This window comes from Dipodomys merriami, unplaced genomic scaffold, assembly GCF_024711535.1.
Source record: "Dipodomys merriami isolate MVZ:Mamm:240054 unplaced genomic scaffold, mDipMer1.0.p SCAF_948, whole genome shotgun sequence".
NCBI lineage: Eukaryota > Metazoa > Chordata > Mammalia > Rodentia > Heteromyidae > Dipodomys > Dipodomys merriami.
The window spans coordinates 29548-51432 of NW_027206566.1; the positions used below are offsets into that span (position 1 = coordinate 29548).

General features: G+C 35.1%; 1 protein-coding gene across 1 annotated transcript; it reads left to right on the forward strand.

The window, feature by feature from the left end:
* Window positions 1-4394: 4394 nt before the first annotated feature.
* LOC138821875 (gametocyte-specific factor 1-like) lies at window positions 4395-21524 on the forward strand. The gene is made up of 7 exons (XM_070014350.1): window positions 4395-4549; window positions 5690-5728; window positions 6275-6375; window positions 16797-16923; window positions 17013-17096; window positions 17466-17529; window positions 21192-21524. Exons 2-7 carry the CDS (start codon window positions 5719-5721, stop codon window positions 21214-21216), a joined length of 411 nt encoding a protein of 136 aa, XP_069870451.1. The 5' UTR covers window positions 4395-4549; window positions 5690-5718; the 3' UTR covers window positions 21217-21524.
* Window positions 21525-21885: the final 361 nt, after the last annotated feature.

Below are 21885 nucleotides of genomic sequence, written 5' to 3' on the forward strand. Positions count from 1 at the left end.
TTTAAAAACCTTCTACTTTTCTTTTATATACGAAATTTCCTGATAATTATCATTATAGTAGTAACATTTCTCAGAGCAAGAAATACAAAAAAAAAGTAGAACATAGTTTAGAGTCCAGAAGAATGCATGGATGTAAACATTCAATAGACAGTCCTTTATATGAGAATTGTCAAATAATAGTATCAAAATATAATAGTGCCTAAATTTTATTTACCCGATGCTACTTGAAGTCATGAAATTCTTTAATGTGGATTCAAATCTGTTTGGTTCAAAATAAATTGACAAATGGCACACAAACGTTGTTTGACTGATTATAGAATGAAATAATGAATTCGACAATATAATAACAGGAACGATTTTGAATCTAAACATCTATATTAATATTTCAAATTTTCCTTTCAGATATTCTCTATGCTTCATATGATGTGAGAGTCATAAGTGCCTATACGCTGATATTTGTACAACCAGAGTAATAAAAGCAAAACTAACAAATAGAAATTGCTTGTTGAATATTAACAAAACATGCCAACACAAACAAATGGCAAGAAATATGAAGGGGAAAGGGAGTCATGAAAAGCTATCATTCTATGTCTTTCAGAATGTCACAGGACATATGATATTATTTTGTAAGGATGCATTTTCAAAAATGCTTCTTCCTGAGAGTATTTTTTTTGTTGGTTTTGCATATTGAATTCTACCCCTGCATTCTTCAGCTAAAGGTGATCCTTTCCCTATTTGAGGCATAGTGCTACTTTGGGTATTCTCGAGGGTAATTGGAGTTGAGTAACATGGGTTTTCCTGCATTGGATGGCTTTGGACTGCAATCCTCCGATCTCATCCAGTAGAAAAAAATGGATTATAGTTGTGAGCCCCTGGAACCTGGATTTCATGAGAATTTTAGAACAATTGATGTCATATTTCAGGACCCACCACCGGGCCCCGAAAAAAAATAGTAAGTCAAACACAAATAGATATGAAGTAGCCATTACTTTTTATTTATTTCCAGGCCTAGAATGTGTGGCAAAGACGAATCACAATCTTCTAATATACATCGGGATTGACTCTAAGCCATCTAATAACTTCACATTTTGCAAATACTCATGTGTCATAAGCACACAATACAAAACTTCATACCAATTTTAGCAATTAGTTTTACACAATAGTGCAATCTTCAATATTTATTTTTCGCAGAAAGTATTTCATTGTTCATAGGAACCGGTATTATCTTTCTTTCTGAAAATGCAATTTATTTTCAGACAGTATTGCACATGAATGAATAATACACTAAAAGCATTCCTGTTGCAATTTGGGCTGGTGGTTCAAGCACATTTTATGAGGATCAACCTCTGGAAAGAAAGTTGGAACATGCAGTTAGGATGTAGGTTAGATATGTGAATTCCAAAGATGATCACCAGATATGGTGGTTTTGAAACCAGGTTGCATCTGGTGATGTGTATATTTAGACAGCAGTATTTTAGTTAATGATTGATATAATATTATGTGAAATTTTTGCAGAAAAATTTGAATGTAAGTACAATTCTTATGTTTGATTCAACACGAATATTTACATAAAATTCTGATAAAGAGAGTCTATCTGTGAATCTCAGCATTTTCTATTCATATTAGCTTTTGTAGAGACTGTAAAGGTCTCAAGGAATCAATGTAGGAAGGAGCAATCTATCACACAACATATTATAGTGGAAATATCTGACAATAGAAGAGATTATTTCTGCCCTTTCACACAGTGACAAGTGTAAATAAGAAAACAAATCCTTGCTTTTAAATTTCTACACTTTTCCACAAGGGTTCATGGCAGGAAAATGGGAGCCTACATATCATAAGTAGAGGAATTATCAATGACTATATTTTGTGACTCTGTGCTATGCTGTTGTCCAGGAACAAAACTACTTTACAAGAAACTGAATGCCAGTATATTCCTTGAGAATTATTTGCATGTCTCCATTCTAGAGAGACCATAAGTTCTCTAACATAAATTAATTCATGAATGTTTCCCTCAGAATATTGTGATTGGTGAGAATCCAGTTTGGGACAGTGTATCACGTAGCTCCCTGTCATCGTGATTCTAGTATTGTCACAAAGGAAAAGGTTCATTAATTCATTTTCCCTGTAACTAAGTCTGTGTGCACTTTTGGTCCAAATGTTTTCATTCAAATTGAAATGTTCATAAATGCTTAAATGTCAACCACTACAAAAATATTCAGTGACTTTTTACTATTTCTTCAATAGCCATACTAGAGTATCAAGTAATATTGTACAAATGCATGCAACATGTACTATTTGTAATTGTCATTTTCATTAGGCAAATTCTATGAACAAAACCAGTCAAACTCTACCCAATCTGTACAATGTGCTTAATTCCTTCATACCTCGTGTCTAAATTTATTTCTATTACTTGTACTTGAACATGTTTTTAATCAAAGTGTCTTGTGTATAATAGCCTACCGTAACATATGGAAGGCAGAGAAAACACTGCCGGCTTAACAGAAAGTATGCCAGTGAGCATCAGGGTGTGGTGGCAAATAACAGGAAGAATTCCATGTAGAAATCAAAATTACTGAATTTTAATACAATTTTATAAAATTAAAATGTATTGTAGTTCATTCATGCCTATGAAGAAGAGGGATAATGTCTTAGAGTTTGATTCAATTGACAGAAGCACAAGATTTCCTTAGAGTGCTAAGATAATGATTCTTATAGGAACACTGTTTGTCATACCCCAAGCGTGAAGAACACACACACATGATAAACCTTACAAAACTTCATCATTACTTTTGAGAAGCCTTTTGATGGGAATCATTCCTATCTACTTCAGATAGGTTTCCTGCTTTGTTTGGGTGTGTCTGATTAACTTCAAAAGATATCAAGCACTGCCACACCATCCTTTATTTTATCTGTACCAAGTGTGTCCATGTTTTTTATTTTACTTAGAGATGTTTCCAGATCCTCCATTTAATGACAAATCATGGTCTTTTATTTCTTCTCTCCCATGTTGGTTTGTTTCAATTATTTATTTATTTATTTTTGTTTTGGTTGGTCAAAGGGCTTGAATTATTTGCTTGGGCATGGTCTTTGAGCTCCACAGCTTAAGGCAAGCACTCTACCACTTGAGCCACAGCACCACTTCTGGTCTTCTAGTGTTTTAATGGAGATAAGAGTCTCACAGACTTTCCTGCAGGGGCTGGCCTTGGTCTGAGATCTTCACATCTCAGCCTCTTGAATAGCTAGGATTACAGGTGTGAGTCACCAGTGCCAGGCCTTGTTTCGATTATCTTAAACCATATTATATTTTCCTACTGATACAAATACTGAAATGCTTCAGTTCCTCGGGATTCATAAAACAGCTATTCAAAACAGACAAATTTGTAGACCAAAAACATCCTGTCTTCATAATTATAACATCTTTGGCATACTTTTAAATAAGGTTACCTTTTGTTAATGAAAAATAATGATATGAAATCTACATAATACTAAGAATGTGACATATATTATGTACCACCTTTTATATATTAGAAACACTTCAATCCATCTTTCCAAAATGTGGCATAATAACTTCATATTTTATTAAAATCTAACTGAATTTCATGTATCCTACATAAACTTCTGCATAGATTCTTGAGTTGCAAATTCTATAATCGAAAGTTATAATGCAGGAAATTTGCATGTAGTTTATGTTATTGGTGATTAAATAATGCAAAAGCACTCCTAAAGCTACACATAGAAAGTACTTTTGTATAGCTTTTATATGTTTACTTTATGGTATTTAGTAACATGAATATTTGTATAAGTAAAAATACATATACATGAAGAAATTCATCTGGGAACCTGTTTCTCTCTTGCTGTTTTCATTTAATATTTGTGACTATTTGTTTTGAGAAATCCTAGAGTACATTAATCTTACTGTTCATGAATTTTAATAAAAAATGTGAATTAAACAATATGTACAAAAGTCAATCATACCTACAAGGAAGGCTAAAGAACGTTTTTGGCAGATGGTGATTGAGTTCTAGAAGGGGTCTTTTTGTGAAACTGTCGCTAATAAGAATATTGATGAGTAAAGAAACTAAACAAGGAAAAAATAATACGGAAAGAATGACTTATTGTGGCTATATAGACCATAGTAAGTGTACAGATGTCTAGGCAGAACAATTTACATAGAACCAGTAGTTGATGTGTAGATCAAAAGTCTGACACATACATTCACATTATTGCTCTACTGAATACTTACACATTTCTATTAAACTGAATTGGAGTCCACAAAGCATACCAAAAAGAAATGGGACTTTGTCTTCCGGGTTCAAGCCGGAAGTCAGCACTTCCGTTGTCATATGCGGAAGTATGGCTGAGTTCCGTCAGTTGGTTAAACGGAAGTGAGATTTATGAGCTACATCACAATAGCGGTGGCCCCATGCAGAGAAGTCATTATACAGAAGTAGCTGTTGCTGTGGAAAACCTACGAGTAGGACATCGTCTGTCGTGAGGGGAAGAGATCCTGACTTGATTGGTGAATCCAGTTAACTGAAGGAGACAGGTAATAGTCCTTGCCCTTTTTTCCTACTTTTACCTCTTAGACATGTAAATTATCATTTTGCCTCACGTATGTGACTGGGACATTTCTCGCTGACATCCCAAATGTAGTTCTTATAATTTTCTCTAATGAGGCAGTATTGTTTCATTGGTAAAATAATGAAAATTCTTTACTTCCTTAGACTTCAGAAAATACCTATTTTCATTCTGGGAATTTGAAATTTACTTTTATTCCCGTCACTTTTATGTGCGTCAAAGTAATCAGAGGTTTAATGTCTTCTGGCTCTGCTTCATGGCCACTAGACACTGTACTCCAGAAATTTACTACCTCTTGAACGACAGCACCCATCTCTAACTTTGACTCTAACGTGTCTCAATGATTTCTTTGCTTTGTGATACGTAACCTCTCTAAGAAGCAGTTATCTGAATAATAGTCCATACTGATCTTACAATCTGAATAGGAATAACGATATATCTATATCTATATAAGTGCATATTTTCAATAGGTATTAGATATTTGAAAGATGGAATATGGAATTTGTTAATTCAGACATCAATAATTTAGAAAACCTTTTCCACATTCGCTTAAAAGTTGTCATGATGCATCACCTCCGTTTTGGTATAATGAAGAAAAATGCCTGAAAAATATGAACTTTTTTGAGTTCAAAAGTTACACATTTCTGGGACTGAGAAGGTGGTTTAGTGGTAGAGTGCTTGCCTTGCATGCATTAAGGCCCTGGCTTCGATTCCTCAGCACCACATGTGCAAAAAGAAAGAAAAAAGCTGGAAGTGGCGCTGTGGTTCAAGTGGTAGAGCACTAGCCTTGAGCTGTAGAGCTGAGGGACAGCGCCCAGACCCAGAGTACAGGCCCCATGTCAGGACATCCCCCGCCTTCATCTCGTCCCCCCCCTCCCCCCCCCCCCCGCCAAAAAAGTTACACATTTCTATAGCTTGTTATAAGTGACCATGTTTTGTGAAGTAGACAGATATCAATATATTTCAAGTGTATCTAGCAACAAAAATTATTAGAGATGAATAGGTTGTACCCAGTTTCTCATATCGCTGACAAAATCCCAACATTTAATACTTGTGGTTTTGAAGTATTTAGTCATGTTTTCTCTCAGATAATTTTTCTCATCCTCAGGACTTGCTGATATTTATCTGACTGTCACAATGGAAAAAGGTAAACATGTTTACACATTTATTTGGGGGAATTATTTTTTTTTCTTGTTTGGAATCACAGAAAGTATATTGACAGGAACTGAGAGAATAGGATAGTAGGATTCGTCCTGATTGAATCTGAAACTTTAGACATTTTGATAATTATAACTTTGAATTTTGATGTGCTAGATTGAAAGGTGAAAAAGAATGTAAAATATTTGCACATTCTAGATTTAAATGTAAGACAGCAATTAAATCAGGGATGCTCAATGGATGTATGATTTCAGAAGATAAAACAAGCTAAGAGTTCCATTTGACTCCAATCAATACTTAGAATAAATTATAGAATCAATAACTAGAATAAATATTTTTCATAAAAAAATTAAGAACTACCTAATAGGAACTGACAGTACATCAGAAGTTTAATTCCAGAGTGATACTCTTTGTCATATTTTGAATTCCCCAAATAGGTATTCCAGATTAAGATAGAGTTAATAATGGAAACAACATTGAAGACTTGCATGTTCCCCAATATATTGATTTTCCCGAGGTATTTGTTCTCTTTCAGAGGAATCGGTGGATCCTGAGAGGTTATTGCAGTGTCCCTATGATAAAAATCACAAAATCAGATCATGCAGGTTCCCATACCATCTTGTGAAATGTAAAGAGGTAATGTTTCATTGGAACATGTTGATATTACATAATTTCTTTAGTTCATGGATAAATTTGAGTATTTTTATAATAAATTGTGGGAAATGTATGAGAAAATATGAGAGAGACTGTGGGCATAAATGTCATAGTGAGATTTTTGTATTCTGAATTCACTGCAGCATGTAATGGAAAGGAAGACAATCATAGTCCAACTTGTTTATTTCTAGAGACGTATTTCTAGATCCCTATTCAAAGCAGAACAAAGGCAAGATCTTTTGTGTGGGCAATTATGTCAAACAGTGTGTGCCATATTTCACAAACATTAGAGGTGGTTGCCTTTTCCTCCCCATTGCCTAATGGCCAAAATGTAAATTAATGGTATTCTTAAACATTATTTCATTAAAACACCCACTGTATTATCATATGGCCTAGAATTCAGTTTGTATACTGTACTTTTCATGCCATGGTTATAAACAAAACATGGGAGATGCATTGTGTCTCTTTTCTATATTGAGGGTATTTATTACAAAATTTCTTTTCATCAAAAATTTCTTAATATGAAATGCTACAATAAGTTCCAGAGCTGTAGGAGAGGCATAGTTTCTGCTATTTTGTTTGCAAAGAAGACACATGTGATGACCCTCCATTTTGGATATTTTCAAATATATTGTGAATCACTTTATCTATGCATTTGTAAATTGCATATAAATAACCTATATTTGAGTAAACATAGGCCAAAATTGAGCACATATGTACGCTTCTAAACTTCCATATACAATTTATGGATCTTGGCACAGTTTCCTCATGAAAGAAATACTATTAACGTGAAAGTTTGATATCACTGTATCATTTTTTAATGCCATCCCAGGCAGGAGAGTCATAAACCTTCTTATCTCCCCAATCAAATGAGAATAGAAGAAGTGCTATGGTGAAAATTGTAGAAGTCTAGCCTGTGCAAAAGGATGCACTCGTTTTTTTTTTTTCCTTCCCCTCCCCAAATTAGATAAATGTATATACATGATGCAGTGCACTAGAATCAAATGCAGTGAACACAGGGGTTAGACCAGGGGGAGGAACACACCAAAGGAAAAAAATCACATTGTTCATAACAAATACCTTAAAAATTATAACAAGAATGAAAAACAAAAACCAAAAAAACACTTGTATCCCTATCTTATTGTTTATTTCATTTAACATCTTTTTAAATAAGGTTTTTATTATAAAATACTGTACAGTGGTTACAGTTACAGGAGGAAGATAATGAGTACTATTCTTATCAAGCATTTTTGCCTCCTCCTTTGACTTTCCCCTGCCATCCCTACCCCCGTCTCGAGAACTACATTCCCCTCCCACACTGCTTAAATTATAATGTTCATTTTTGACATAATGTACTTTTAAAATAAATTTTACTGTGAAAATATGTACAGAGGGATTACAATTAATGAGTGTATTTTTATCCAAAATTGTTGCCTCGTCCTTTGTTTTTCCCCTACCATCCTGTCCCTCCCAACTCTTCAACTACACTCCCTTACCCCAATCCTCACCTCTGCTTAAATTGTAAAGTTCGTTTTTCAAAATAACGTCTTGTACATCTCATTGTTGCAATAGATCGATTTGTATCCCTATTTAAACATTTTGTTATTTCCCTTCCCCTCCCTAAATCATACTAACACCAAATACAGTGCAAACAGGGGTTATGCCATGGGGGAGGGACATACAAAACAAAAACAAAAATCCCATGGTCCCTTATAAATATGCTAGAAACAAGAGCAAGGAAGAAAAAAAAAACACCTATGTCACTATCTTGGGTTCATTTCAATTTATCATCTTATCTGACCTTTGCTGCTTGTCCCAGATATATACCAGTTATTGGTAATAAAGGAAACTATGAGACCTATGTTTCTTTGGGCCTGGCATACTTCACTTAATGTAATTTTTTCCAAGTCTTTCCATTTGCTAACAAATGGGGCCATGGCATTCTTTATGATGGAGGCATAGAATTCCATTGTGTATATATACTACATTTTTTTTTGATCCATTCATCTACTGAGGAGCATCTGGGTGGGTTCCATATCTTAGTTATGGTAAATAATGCTGCAATGAACATAGTTGTACTTGTAGTTTTAGTATGGTCTCTTTTGTGAACATGTGGGTAAATGCCCAAAAGTGGGATTGCTGGGTCATAGGGGAACTCTGGGTGGAGTCTGGGGTGAGGAGGAATCTCAATGTTTTTTTGATTTGCATTTCTTTTATGGCTAGAGAGGTTGAGCATATCTTCATGTGTCTATTTGCCATTTTTTTTCCTTCAGAGAAGTTTCTTTTTCAGTCTTTAGTGCACTTACTTAATTGGCAGTTGTTTCTTTGAGGATTATTTGTTGTGGGATTTCATTTTTACAGTTTCAAGTATATTATATATATGAGACTCTTAGTGAAGATCTTTTCCCAATGCTTGGGCTTTCTATTGATCTTGCTTTGTATGTCCTTTGCCTTGCAGAACAGTGCAGCTTCATGCAACCCCATTTGTCCAAACTTTCTTTGAATTCTTGTGTTTCTGAGTCTCTATTAAAAAAATTTCGGCCTGGGCCATGGTGACCAAAGGTTTCTCTTATTACATCCTGTAATGTTCCCAGGGTGTCTGCTTTTACTCCAAGGTCTTTAATCCATTTGGAGTTGATTCTGTTGCAGGGTGATATATAAGGGTCTAGCTTTAGTTTTCTACAGGTGATTAGCCAATTTTGCCAGAACCATTTACTGAAAAAGCTATCCTTCCATTTCAGTTTTTTAGGTCCCTTATCAAAGATTCTGTGGCAATTGGTCTGTGGTTTTTGGGTATTCAATTCGATTCCATTGGTCCTCTTTTTGTGCCACTATCAAGCTGTTTTGACTATGATGGCTTTGTAGTAGAGTTTCAAATTTGGTATTGATATTCCTCCAGCACTGTTCTGTTAAGAATTGTTTTTGCTATTCATGGTTTCTTATTGTTCCATATAAAATATTGGATTATTTCTTCTAATTCCTTAAAGAATGAGGCTGGAATATTGATAGCTATCCCATTGAATTTATAGGTAGGTTTGGGAAGTATTCCCATTTCCACGATGTTGATCCTTCCAATCCAGGAACATGGGAGGATTTTCCCCATTCTAAGATCTACTTTGATTTTCTCTTTCAGATTTTTAATGTTTTCATCATAGATTTCTTTCACTTCTTTGGTTAATTCCTAGATATTTTATTTTTTGTGTGGCTACTAAGAATGGAGTTGCTTTCCTTATTTCAGCTGCTCTCTTCTCATTGTTGCCATACAGAAAAGTCATTGATTTTAAAGTTTAATTTTATAACCTGCTACTTTGCCAAAGTTTGAATCAGCTCAAGTAATTTGGGAGTGGAGTCCATGTGATTTTTCAAAATACAAGATCATGTCTTCTGCAAAGAAGGAGAGTTTTACTTCATTTTATCCAATTTGGATCCCCTTAGTATTTGCATCTTGTCTTATTGCTATAGTTAGTCATTCTAGCATTAAATTGAAGAAAAGTGGAGAGAGTGGGCATCCTTGTCTCCTTCCTGAAGTTAGAAGAAATGGCTTTAATTTTTCACCATTGAGTACAATAATGAGCCTTTATTGTTTTGAGGAATGTTCCATGGATTCCTAGATTTCCAGAGCCTTCATTATAAAGGTTGTCAAATGCTATTTGTGGATCTATTGAGATAACTATCCTTATCCTTGGTCTATTTTATGTGATGAATTATATTAATTGATTGGCATATATTGAACCAGCTAAGTATTCCTGAAATGAATGCTGATTGATCATCGTGTATGATTTTTGGATGAATTGTTGAAGTTGATTGACCAAAATTTTGTTGAGAAATTTTGCATCGATATTCATCAAAGAAATGGGTCCCTAGTTCTCTTTCTTTGATGAGTTCCTGCCTGGTTTTGAGATGAGGTTTATGATGGCTTCATAGAAAGAGTTTGGTAGTGTACATTCCCTTCCAAATTCATTGAAGAATTGGAGAAGTATTGGTGTAAATAGTCCTTTGAAGGCCTTGTAGAATTCTGCTGGAAATCTATTCAGTCCTGGGATTTTCCTACATGGGAGGTCTCTTATTGCTGTTTCTATTTCAGTGCTTGATATGGGCAGGTTAACATGTTTTAACTCATGTTGTTTTAGTTCCAGTATGTCGATATTTGCTAGGAGAATGTCCATTTTTGCCAAGTTCTCAAAGATAGTAGCATAACAGTTTGAGAAGTTTTCCCTTATAATGTTCTGAAACGTGATTGTTTCTGTGGTGATATTTCCATTCTCAACTCTGAGTTTATTTATTTAGGTGTGTTATCTTCTTTTTCTGAGATTTGCAAACGGTCTGTCAGTTTTGTTAATTTTTTCCGAAGAACAAACTGATTGTTTTATGGAGTGTTTCTATTGTTTTGTTTTGTTTTTTTTGGATTCTAATTCATTTAATTCTGATTTAAGTTTTTTCTATCTACTGTATTGGGGTTTATCTTTCTGCTCTTTTTCAAGGAGTTTCATATGTCTCATTCAATTATTGGGTTTAGATCTCTCCAATTTGTTGATGTAAGAACTCAGAGCTATAAACATGAACATTTGAATTTCCTTTCTAATCTCTTCCATGAGCCACCGGTGGTTCAAGAGTGTGTTGTTCAGCCCCCATGTATTACCGGACTTTCTTTGGTGGCTTTTGGTGTTGAGTTCTTGTGGTCTGAGAGAATGCAGGGCATAATTTCAGTGTTTCCGAATCTGGAGAAGTTTGCTTTGTGACCTAAAATGGAGTCTGTTTTTGAAAAAGCCCCATGTGCTTGAGAAAAATGTGAATTCTAGTGCTGGTGGGTGAAATATTCAGTAGATACCTTTTAAATTTAATTGATCTATGCAGTTCTTTAGATTGGCAGTTTCTCTGTTGAGTTTTTGCCAAGTTGATATAGATAGGATAGATAGATAGATAGATAGATAGATAGATAGATAGATAGATAGATAGATATAGATAGATAGATAGATAGATAGATAGATAGATAGATAGATAGATAGATAGATAGATAGATAGATGGGATAGTGCTGTGTAAAGTCCCCAGGAATTAATGTCTTTGGATCTATATGAGACTTGAGGGAAAGTAGTGTTTCTTGGATAAATTTGGTGCTCTGTTATTTGACGAATAGATATTTAGAATGTTAATATCCTCCTGAAGGAGAGATCTCTTAATTAGTATGTAGAACCTTCTTTATTGATCCTCACTAATTTTAATTTGAAATCTATTTTATCGATATAAGTATTGAAATTTCCACCTGTTAATGGGGGCTCTTTGCTTGGTAGATTTTATTCCAGCCTTTCACTTTCAAAATATGTTTGGACTTATGGGCAAGGTGTGACTCCTGAAGGCAACAGATACAAGATTCCTGCTTTTTAATTCAACTACTCCTGGCACTGTGGCTACGTGGTGAAGTACTTGCCTAGAATGCATGAAGCCCTGGGTTCAATTCTTCAGTACCACCTACCTGTAAATGCCAGAAATCGTGCTGTGGCTCAAACGGTAGAGAGATAACCTTTAGCAAAACAGCTCCGGAACAGTGCCTGGGCTCTGAGTTCAAGCCCCAGGACTAGCAAAAATAAATAAATAATTTTCTTTAATTCAACTACTTAGTTTATGTCCCTTAATTGGAGAGTTAAGTCCATTGATATTGAGAGTTAGGACCAAAAGGTGTTTGGTAGTTCCTGCCAAATTTTCCACCTTCTTGGGGGCTGCAATAACTGGGGGGTTCTTATTGTTCTTGGATTCTCAGTTTGGGTGCAGTTTCTTTAGACTTCATTTTGGTCTTGTTGGTTTTCTATGGGTAGTACATCTTTAAGTATCTTTTGTGGGATGGTTTGGTAGAGATCTATTGTTTCACTTTTTCTTTGCTATGGGAGATTTTTAATTGACCTTTGGTTATGAAGGAGAGTTTGACTGGGTACAGTATTCTTGGTTGGTAGTTCTTTAATTTTAGGACATGGAATACATAATTCCAGGCTCCTCTTGGTTTAATTGTCTCTGCTGAGAAAGCTGAGGTTATTCTAATTGGGTCCCTTTATGGGTGATTTATCTTTTCTCCTTGATATCTTCAAGGATTTTCTCCTTGGTCTGAATTTTCTCCTTGGTCTCCTTGGTCTGTGCAGATTATAATGTGACAGTGGGATATCCTGTTCTGGTCTGGTCTATTTGGGGTTCTAAGTTTCTTGTATCTAAATAGGCCTATATTTTTGCATGTTAGGGAAGTTCTCTGCTAGGATCCTGTTAAACAAATTTCTTAGACCATTAACTTCTGTCTCTAGGTGTTCCTCTACACTTATTGTCCTTAGATTAAATCTTCTGGTGGTGTCTTCCAAATATGGAATAGATCTATCATGTTTCTTGGATTCGTCTTGGTTAGTTGTGTGTTTTTCTCTCTGTTATCTAGGCTGTCTTCAATCCCTGAGATTCATTCTTCTGCATGGTGTAACCTACTGTCCAGTTTTTCTACTCTGTTTATATTGACTTTTCTTCTAATTGGTCGATTTTGGTGGCTTCCAATTCTCTGTTGCAGTTAAATTTTCGATCCTGTATGAACTTCTTTACTTTCTTAATTTGGGGACACTGTTTATACTCAAAACACTTAGTTGATTGGTTATGGTTTTCTTGGACTTACATTCATCCTGTCGAGCTTCATTTAGTGTTCCCTTTGTAGTCTGCCTGCAATCCTTCAGTTGTTTGTTTATGGATTCCATGAATGCCTCTACTGATCTTTGTCTATTCTTATCCTGCTAATCCAATTCCTGTGTTACTCTTTAATTAGCTTTCTCAAGCTCACACTTCCTGTGTTTCTCTTTGGGTGTCCTCAGCCTGGTCACACAATTCCTGTCTTTCTCTTTGATGTTCTCAACTGTCCATGCCATTCCTTTCTCTTTGACTCTTCTCAGCCTGCTCATATAATTCCTGTATTATTATTTGACTGTTCCCAGCCTGCTCATGCAATTCCTGTGTTAAACCTTGAGTGGCTTTCTAACACTCTGGAGATTCCTGTAGTAATTCCTGGTTTGCTTCCTCTTGCTCCTTATCTTACCGAGTCCTTTGCAGGTTTTCAGTCTTTTCATTCACCACATTTATGGCAGTGATTGTAGAGCTTTTGGGGATCTCTCCTCTGTATTATTCATTAACTGTTTTGTCAGCTGATTATCATGAGTGGGATTTGAGATACCCGGAATTGCCATTTTTTGGGGGGTTTAGCGATTTTTCTGCCCATTTTGTATGAAAGTAACAATTTTCTTGCAGAGCACTATGTTAAGGCAAGCATCTTCCAAAGTCCTGTAGTTGCACAGTATCTACCAAAGTCCTGTAGTTGCACAGTCAAAATGGCTGCAGATACAATCTAGTTCAAGAGATACAATCTATTCAATATCAAACAACTATGGACTAAAGAACTAAGAAGACCAAAGAGAGATTCAGCAAACCAGAAATTATTAGGATTAGGGATAATTGTGGGGAAAAATACAATTAGAGGGAAGTGGAGAGGTAAAAGGAGAGTGAGGTTAAAGGAATCCTAATCTCAGTGGGGAAATGGATTGGACAGAGTGAGAGCAGCGAGATTTAAAAAAAAAAAAGAAAAATGGAAAAACAAAAATTTATATTTAAGAAATGATACAGTTCAAATTATGTAAGTATAAAGTAATGATATTGATAGAAAAAAAGAATAGGATGAGAGGACGGGAGAAATGAAAAGGAACATGAGTAACTAAAAAATAAAAATTCTTAAAATTGGAGTATGTGAAAGTTATATAGGTGTAAAGAATTAAACACTACTATTAAAAAGTTAAGCTTAAGAGGTTGTGAATTGAGTAATAGATTTCTCGATTAAGTATGTACACGATGGGGGATAAGGTCTAATAATCGATGACAGATATATAGCTCATGATAAACAGAACATGTATATGTCTGGGAATAAGCAATTATGTTATGTAAAAAAGAAAGAGAAAAGAAGAAATAAAAAGGAAAAAAAAAAGGTCCAAAATATAAAAAGAGATTACAAAAAAAAAAGCCCACAATCACACATATACAGCTAAAATACAAATTATGAGAGAAAAAATAATAGAAAACATTTTTAAAAAAATAAAAATAAAACATGGTAGAAAAAACAGTTCTGTGATTTTTTTTTGAGTGGGAGGAAGATCTTGTATCTCCCTGTGTCCGTAACCAGGCTCCTAGTGGAGTCACTGGTCTGCTTCTGGTGTTTGTTTTTCCTGCTGTTTGATTGGTTTCTTAAGTTAGTTTGTTAGAGCAGGCAAAAAAATGCTCTGCATTGTCCAGGATTTTTTTATTCTTTCCCCAAGCTTGTTCAGAGAGAGGGAGATCTGCTTTGAGTACCAGACAAAAGGGAGATGGCTGTTTCCTCTAACGTGAAGTTGATATGATATGGCCAGGTTCTAGGTAGGGTTGAGACTTTTCAGCAATCAGTAGCTTTTCCCTGAGGGGCTAGCTCCTGAAAAACTCACAGAGCCAAACCTGGAGCCATTTTCATGGTTTATGTTTACTGAGTTTCAGTTGTTTGCTAGGCTGTTGTTGGGACTGCAGAATCTGTTTCTGTTTACCCAGTGAAGAAAGACAGTCTTCTGGGAGTGAAGCAACCTCTGCCTGGGCAGGCTGATTTTCATTTGAGGGGAAATGAGCCGGGCAGGACAGATCGGTTCCTGGGACTTGCTAAATGGCAGTTTTTGTATTCTTATAAGATTTGAGTTGGAGCTAGCTGCTTGGCAAGGCCTTTGTCAGTATCAAAGATGGAGATCTCTGGTGTGGGGGGGAGTGACAGCCTTCTCACAGGTTGTCTGAGAGTAGTGAGGATGATGTCATGGTTGTCTTCATGCGAGACTCTTGGTTCCTGTGCAGTCCTTGGTCTGTGATCTTCAGGATGAAGATTTCTGCTCCTTTTCGGTTCTTACTGGTGGTGAGTAGAATCCACTGGGCCAAAGCATCTGGTGCCCATATTCCAGAACTTGTCTATTGGTATGATGGCCACGGCCACCATCTCCACCGCAGCCACTGCGGCTGTAGCTACCAGCATGTGCTCAGATCTGTCTCCTGGCTGGACTTTCCCTCTCTGGCCAAACTCTCTGTACTGTGATGGCACAATAGGTGTGATTCTGTAGCCTAGGACTGGTCACTGGAACACTAAAACTGCTTTCTGTGTGAGAACTTGTTTATCCTCCAGCTTCTCTTCCACCATCTTCCTCAGGTCTTCTGACATACAGAGGTTATAAAGGGGGTAGAGGGTAGGTACATAAAAAGAAAAAAAAATCATGCAGTACCTTACAAATATATTACAACAATAGCAGGACAGAAAAAAAAACACTTCTGTAGTTATCTTGGGGTTCATTTCTCTTATCATCTTCTCTGAACTTTTCTGCTTGTCTCAGACATATACTATTTATTAGAAAAAGAAACTATGGGACTTATCCTTCTTGGGGCCTGTCTTACTCACTTAATATAATTTTTTTGTCTTTCCATTTCCTAACAAGGGCATTTCATTTTTCTGATGGTGTCATCGAGCAGTTTTGCCTCCGACTTTATTTTACCAATACCATCCCCTGCTTTCCACCTCCGCAACTACACACCACCCTTGCCTTAACCCTCCTTTTTAATTGTAAAGTTCATTTTTTATGATCCTATGTACATCGCTTTTGAACATTTCTGCTTGTCCTAAATATACACTAGTTATTCGAAATAAGGGAAACAATGGACCTATGTTTCTTTGGGCCTGGCTTACTTCAATCAATATAATATTTTCTGAGTCTTTCCATTTCCAAAATATTGAGCAATATCATTCTTTCTGATGGAAGTATACAATTCCATTTTGTATATATTCACCACATTTTCTTAATGCATTCATCTACTGAGGAGCTTCTGGGGTTGTTCCAAACCTTAGCTATGGAAAATAATGGTGGTAGTTTTGGTCTGGTCTTGTAAGTGATCATTTGGGTAAATGCACAAAAGTGGGATTGTTGGGTAATACAGGAGCTTTATGTGGAGTCTTTTGAGGAACTCCATACTGCTTTGGCATACAGGTTGATCCATTTTAACAATGAAATATATGAGACACTATGTTGAAAATGAACTTTACAAATTTGGTGCGTGGCAAGTAGCAGTAGAAGGAAGGAGTTGGGTAGATGGGGAGGTAAGAGGTCTTAGGGGAAAAACACAGGAGGGAGTAACACTGCCTATAGGAAATGAACTCATTACCTTATTCATATAACTGTAATCCCTGTGTAAAATAACTTTACAATAAAAAATGTGTATTAAAAAAGGAAGTACTAGCACAGTACCTATACTGTGTTGTCAAGCCCGTGGTTGATATCCTGCACAAAGTAATCTAAAAAGAGAAAATTTGAATATGTTTCTTCATATTTAAACTTTTGTCATACAGAATCATCCTGATATTGCTGCCAAATTGGCTACTTGTCCCTTTAATGCTCGCCACCTGGTACCACGAGATCAACTCACTGAACATATTGCAACTTGTATGGACAAAACTTCTCTTGAAGATGATGTAGGTAAGCCTGATAATAAAACACAATCCAACTCAATGTAGGCCCTTTGCACCTGTATACTTCTGTGATGTTAGTTATCTCTTTGTTTGTAGATAACATCATATGGAACGAGAAACAATACAAGAGTTCTGAAAGTACATGGCAATATGTTTCCTCTGAGGAAGACTGGGATAAAGGTAAAAAGCTTGTTGAACTTTCTGTAATTTCCATTATTGAATCTCAACTTACTTTGTGCTGTTGTATGCTTTCTTCCTTTAGGAGTGAAATTAAAAATCTTTGTTCAACTTGGATTGTCTTGTATGCTAATATCAATAACATATATGATAATATGCATTCTTAACTGATTAAAAACCATGTCAAACATTTAAATGATATGTTTTTGCACATGGCTAAGGACTCATTCTTTTCAACCTTTATTATCCAGCTAAAAGTTTCTTGGAAGGCTCTTAAGGCCATCAACCTTGCTGTTTTTCTTTATCGATGTATAATGTTAGAGCCAATCTAAGCTAGCAACTCGATCAAGTATGTAATTCTCCCTTTGGCAGAATCCTTGGAAGATCCTAGCCCAAGTTTTGTTTGGGGCACAAGCAAATCATCTGGCAACAACAGGTAAAGAAAATAATTTTCTTGTGATGTCCTATTTTCTGATAAAATTCAAAGTAAAGAAATAGGATAAATGAATAAATGAATAACAAACTCTGTTCCATATACCCATATATTGTGCTCACTACAAATGAAGTTTGGATTGCTCTCTGTAATTGGTGGCAAAAGTCAAGTATAGTTTCACTAGGACCAATAAGATTGTAATCACCCAAATTACTTTAAATCAGAATTAGCTTATCTGAATGTTCTTCTCATTCTGTTATAATCAATTTAAATCCGGGAAGCCATACATAACAGTATTATGTTGGGCCAACCTTTTTATAACCATTTTCATGAATTCAGGATTCACTCATCACATCAATTATGATAGTGTAAATGGAAGTATCTTCCACTGGTAATTGATAAATGTACAGACTTACGGGTGGGTTACCATGTCTTCCTTCTGAAATTCATTAAAGAATATTATACGAATGTCTATCTGATTTAAATTTTCTCCACAAATTAGTATAAAATATTTGAGGAGATTCTTGAGATGATTTACAATTTGCACTTTGCAAAGATACGTATTAATACAATGTATTTAGAAGTATATTTTAGCAGCAACTCATACATGGATTTCATCTTTCACATTCCTGTATGAAGTATAAATATACATTGGTATGGTATAGATTGGAAATTCAAAATTACCTGTGCAACTACAAAAGTTATGCTATCTCTTTGTGAGTAGTTATGACATTGTTGAAAGAATTTTAATTGCTAGAATGAACTTGTCCTTCTAGAGTCACAAAATAGATTATATTTTTGATTTTCTGGAATTTGAAAACATCAAGGCTCTCTGACATGGTAAGATGGCAAACACATTAAAAAGTGAAGAGTAATTGGCTTTTCTTGGAATTCTTCATGAGCCTTTATTTAATTTTGAATCATGTAATTAGTCTTGCTTGCCGATATGAGACCTCTTTCTTTTTATAACTGAGACAAAAGATTCTAGATGTATTGATAATGTTAAGAATTTTCTCATCTGATCAGTCTAGAAAAATTTAAAAAAAAACGCATTCAACGTAAGACCAAGGAGAATTTATGTGAGCCTGTCACCACAGTCAGGCCTCATATATTCTTCCTGTGGAAAGGTAGTAAGCATACTAAGTATTTGTCTTCAATTGTCTGTTGTATGTCAAACATATTATAATATTATGTGAAGGATGAATTGGCAGTTTATATGGTAAAGATTTTGCTGAGGATGAGTAATAGTAATAGATAAATTCACCCTTTTATCTGATGATAATTTGCTAATTCATGAAGATTATAGCGAGGACTAAAACTCATCCTGTTTACAAACTGAACCTATTAATTTAGTGTTTGATCAACAGAATATATTGATTCTTTGGGTTAGGGTGTTTCTCATCCTCTGTCATGCAGAGGAAAATGAATATGTCTTGGGAAACAATTCTGAGGTAGAAAACCACACTTGAGCCAGGCCAGGTGATAATGTTAATTCTTGCATCTCACGTGTCTGACACATAAGGATGTAATTATAGATTAATGAAGTGAAAGATTTTTTTTCAGATTCATTTATGGAATTAATCCCTTCGAATTCGATAGTATAGAGAGCATTCTCCTTAAGGGAAACCATGGTTACTCATAGACCTGCCGTGTGCATGAATATTGGGAACAAAGACGCTCAAAAATCTTCAGCGCACTCTGGATAACAGAGAAAAGAAACCTGTTACAGGTTGCTTAGGGACCTATAAGAGGCTGAAATCTGAGGATCAGATCTCAGGAATATTTGTCAAACTCTCATCAACAATTAACCATCTAAAAACTGGGAGTGTCTCTCTAGCTCAAGTGGTAGAACATTTGAGCTCTGAAGAGCTCAGGGACCATGCCCAAGCCCAAAGTTCAATCCCAATGACCAACAAGAACAATAACCAAAGACAGGAATGTAATGTAATATGCATCAACAATGTCCCATACTCCCTGGTATTTCCAAAATCTCTGAATTTTTTCCTTCCACATAAGAGCCAGTTAGATTTTATTCACTCCCTACTCATAATATCATGTATTTTTTCTATGAATTTTAGAGTAATGTTTAATGGGGCAGTGATATTTCCTTACTTCATTGGTTATTAGAACACATAATTTGACCCAATGGGATTACTAATTCTCTTCCCTTATGCAAAAATGTCTTACTTATGGAATTATAATTTCTCTGGATCTAAACAGTAGATAAGAGTAAAGAACCTGAAAATTCATGAGAATCTGTGACAGTGTAGGAGACCAGGCTACTTGTTGATTTGTCTCTTCAAGATTTATACAACCCTAGCTATGCCATTATAGGCACACACACACACACACACACACACACACACACACACACACACACACACACACACATATGCAAATATATATGTATATTTATATATATTTATATGTGTGTGTGAGCTGATTTATGTCTGTAATCAGATATTTCTTTTACCTGTCCATTTGTAGATGCAAATTTTGTGTCTGTGTGTGTACAAACTAAAATGGTGTACATTTTTTCCTACTCTGTTTCAACACCTATAAGTCGATGCTGGGCACATTACTATGTTTTGTGTAATTGAAAAGTGAAGGTATTTTTCCTGCCTTCAATTCTTGATTTTGCTCAGTCATGACAAAAATTAATAACAGGTTATCATGGATTTTTTCATGTGTCTTCGATTGATCCCTAAGCTCGATCCAAGTGATATTTTCCAAACGTTGGTATGTCCCTGGCATATATATAATTCTCATAACCATACATATTTGAGAAAGCAGTGTTAATGTAGGAAGGTTACCCTTAGTTAATGGAAATTTTCTATGTTCATTTTAAAGTCCAATGTTTCAGTCTTCATACTGAAAGGTGACATGCATATTTGTCTTAAAGGCTAATTATTTTTCTGAACTGCTGGATATATTTACCTGATACCACTCCAAAATGTCATTGTGACTTCACAATAGCATTTGTTTTGTCCACACAAAAAATGGAAAAGCCGTTTATTTGTTTGAGGCATAGAATATGTCTTGTAACTGTACCTGAAGGTATTTGTATTGTATCCCTTCATATTTTACTAACCTACCATAAAGCATGTATCTTTTGGTAGGATACATCTCATAAAACAATCCCTCTTTGTGGTTTGTTTTTATGCATCCATTCACAAATATTGAAATTGAGTGGTAAGTTCATTGCAATAACATTATATAGTAAAACCACTATGGATTTTCTTCCTATTTTTCTGGATGCATGATACATCCATGGTTATATTACAAGAAATCTCGTTCAGAAACTGTGCCAAGATATGGCTGAGCCTGAATGGGTGACAGAGTAAATTTTGAAGAACTGGAAAATAATCGCTGAAGTATCAGATTGGCTAGCGTCATATTTCAAATGTGCAATGAAGTTTCAATGTGTTGAGGCAGAGAGTGTCCAAGTGTAATTTGTGAGGTTTGTATACAACGATCAAATTTCAATGGAAAGGGACGTGGAAGTAAGCAAGAAATTTTTTGAAAATAGCTGATGATGTGCTCTCATTAGTTTTTGAATATCTCTCGAACTGCAAGTGAAGTTCTTGTTTATATGCAAAGTACAAATATATATATTCTAGTGTTCTCCACAGAAAGTAAAATAATATTTTTCTATTTCTTTGCAGGAAACATTCTATGAACAAACCATGAGTTCAAACCATTTCTCATTGTTTCATTTACATTTTACATTTATTAATATATTGTGATGCTCACTCAACCAAATGAATTCATTTTAACTTCTACTACCAATTCAATCTCTATTCACCTTTATCTTGAATACAGAAGCAAAGCCGGGTGTTTATGTCCTTATTGGAATTCACCATGTCACTATCCACATAGACATGGTAATGTTGGAATATAGAAACTCCAATAATTACATCAAAATCTACATTTGTTTCCCAATAGAGAACAAATCATAATTCATTATTCATTGTTCTTACGTTTGCCTGTGAATATCATCTTCCATTTCATATATTGATATAATTGGATATATTGGTATAATGAATACATAAAACTGTAATGGTATTAGTCCTCTTATAAAAATCTTATACCAAATATGTATTCCCATATAAAATGGCCATTAAAATTTCAAAGGGATTTTTCAATCAACATTCTGAAGTATAATTCTTACTATAAAGCTTCTCATCCATCTCATTGATGTCCAAGTATAATCTCATCTAAAAAAGGATTCTGGGAGTTCTTTCCAAATATGTGGCAGAAAAGAACAGATAATGTATGTGTACACAAAATACCATTCAAAACTTATTCTTTTGAGGGGGCAAAGTGCAGTTTGTGAAGATAGCATGATTTTGTGCTAAA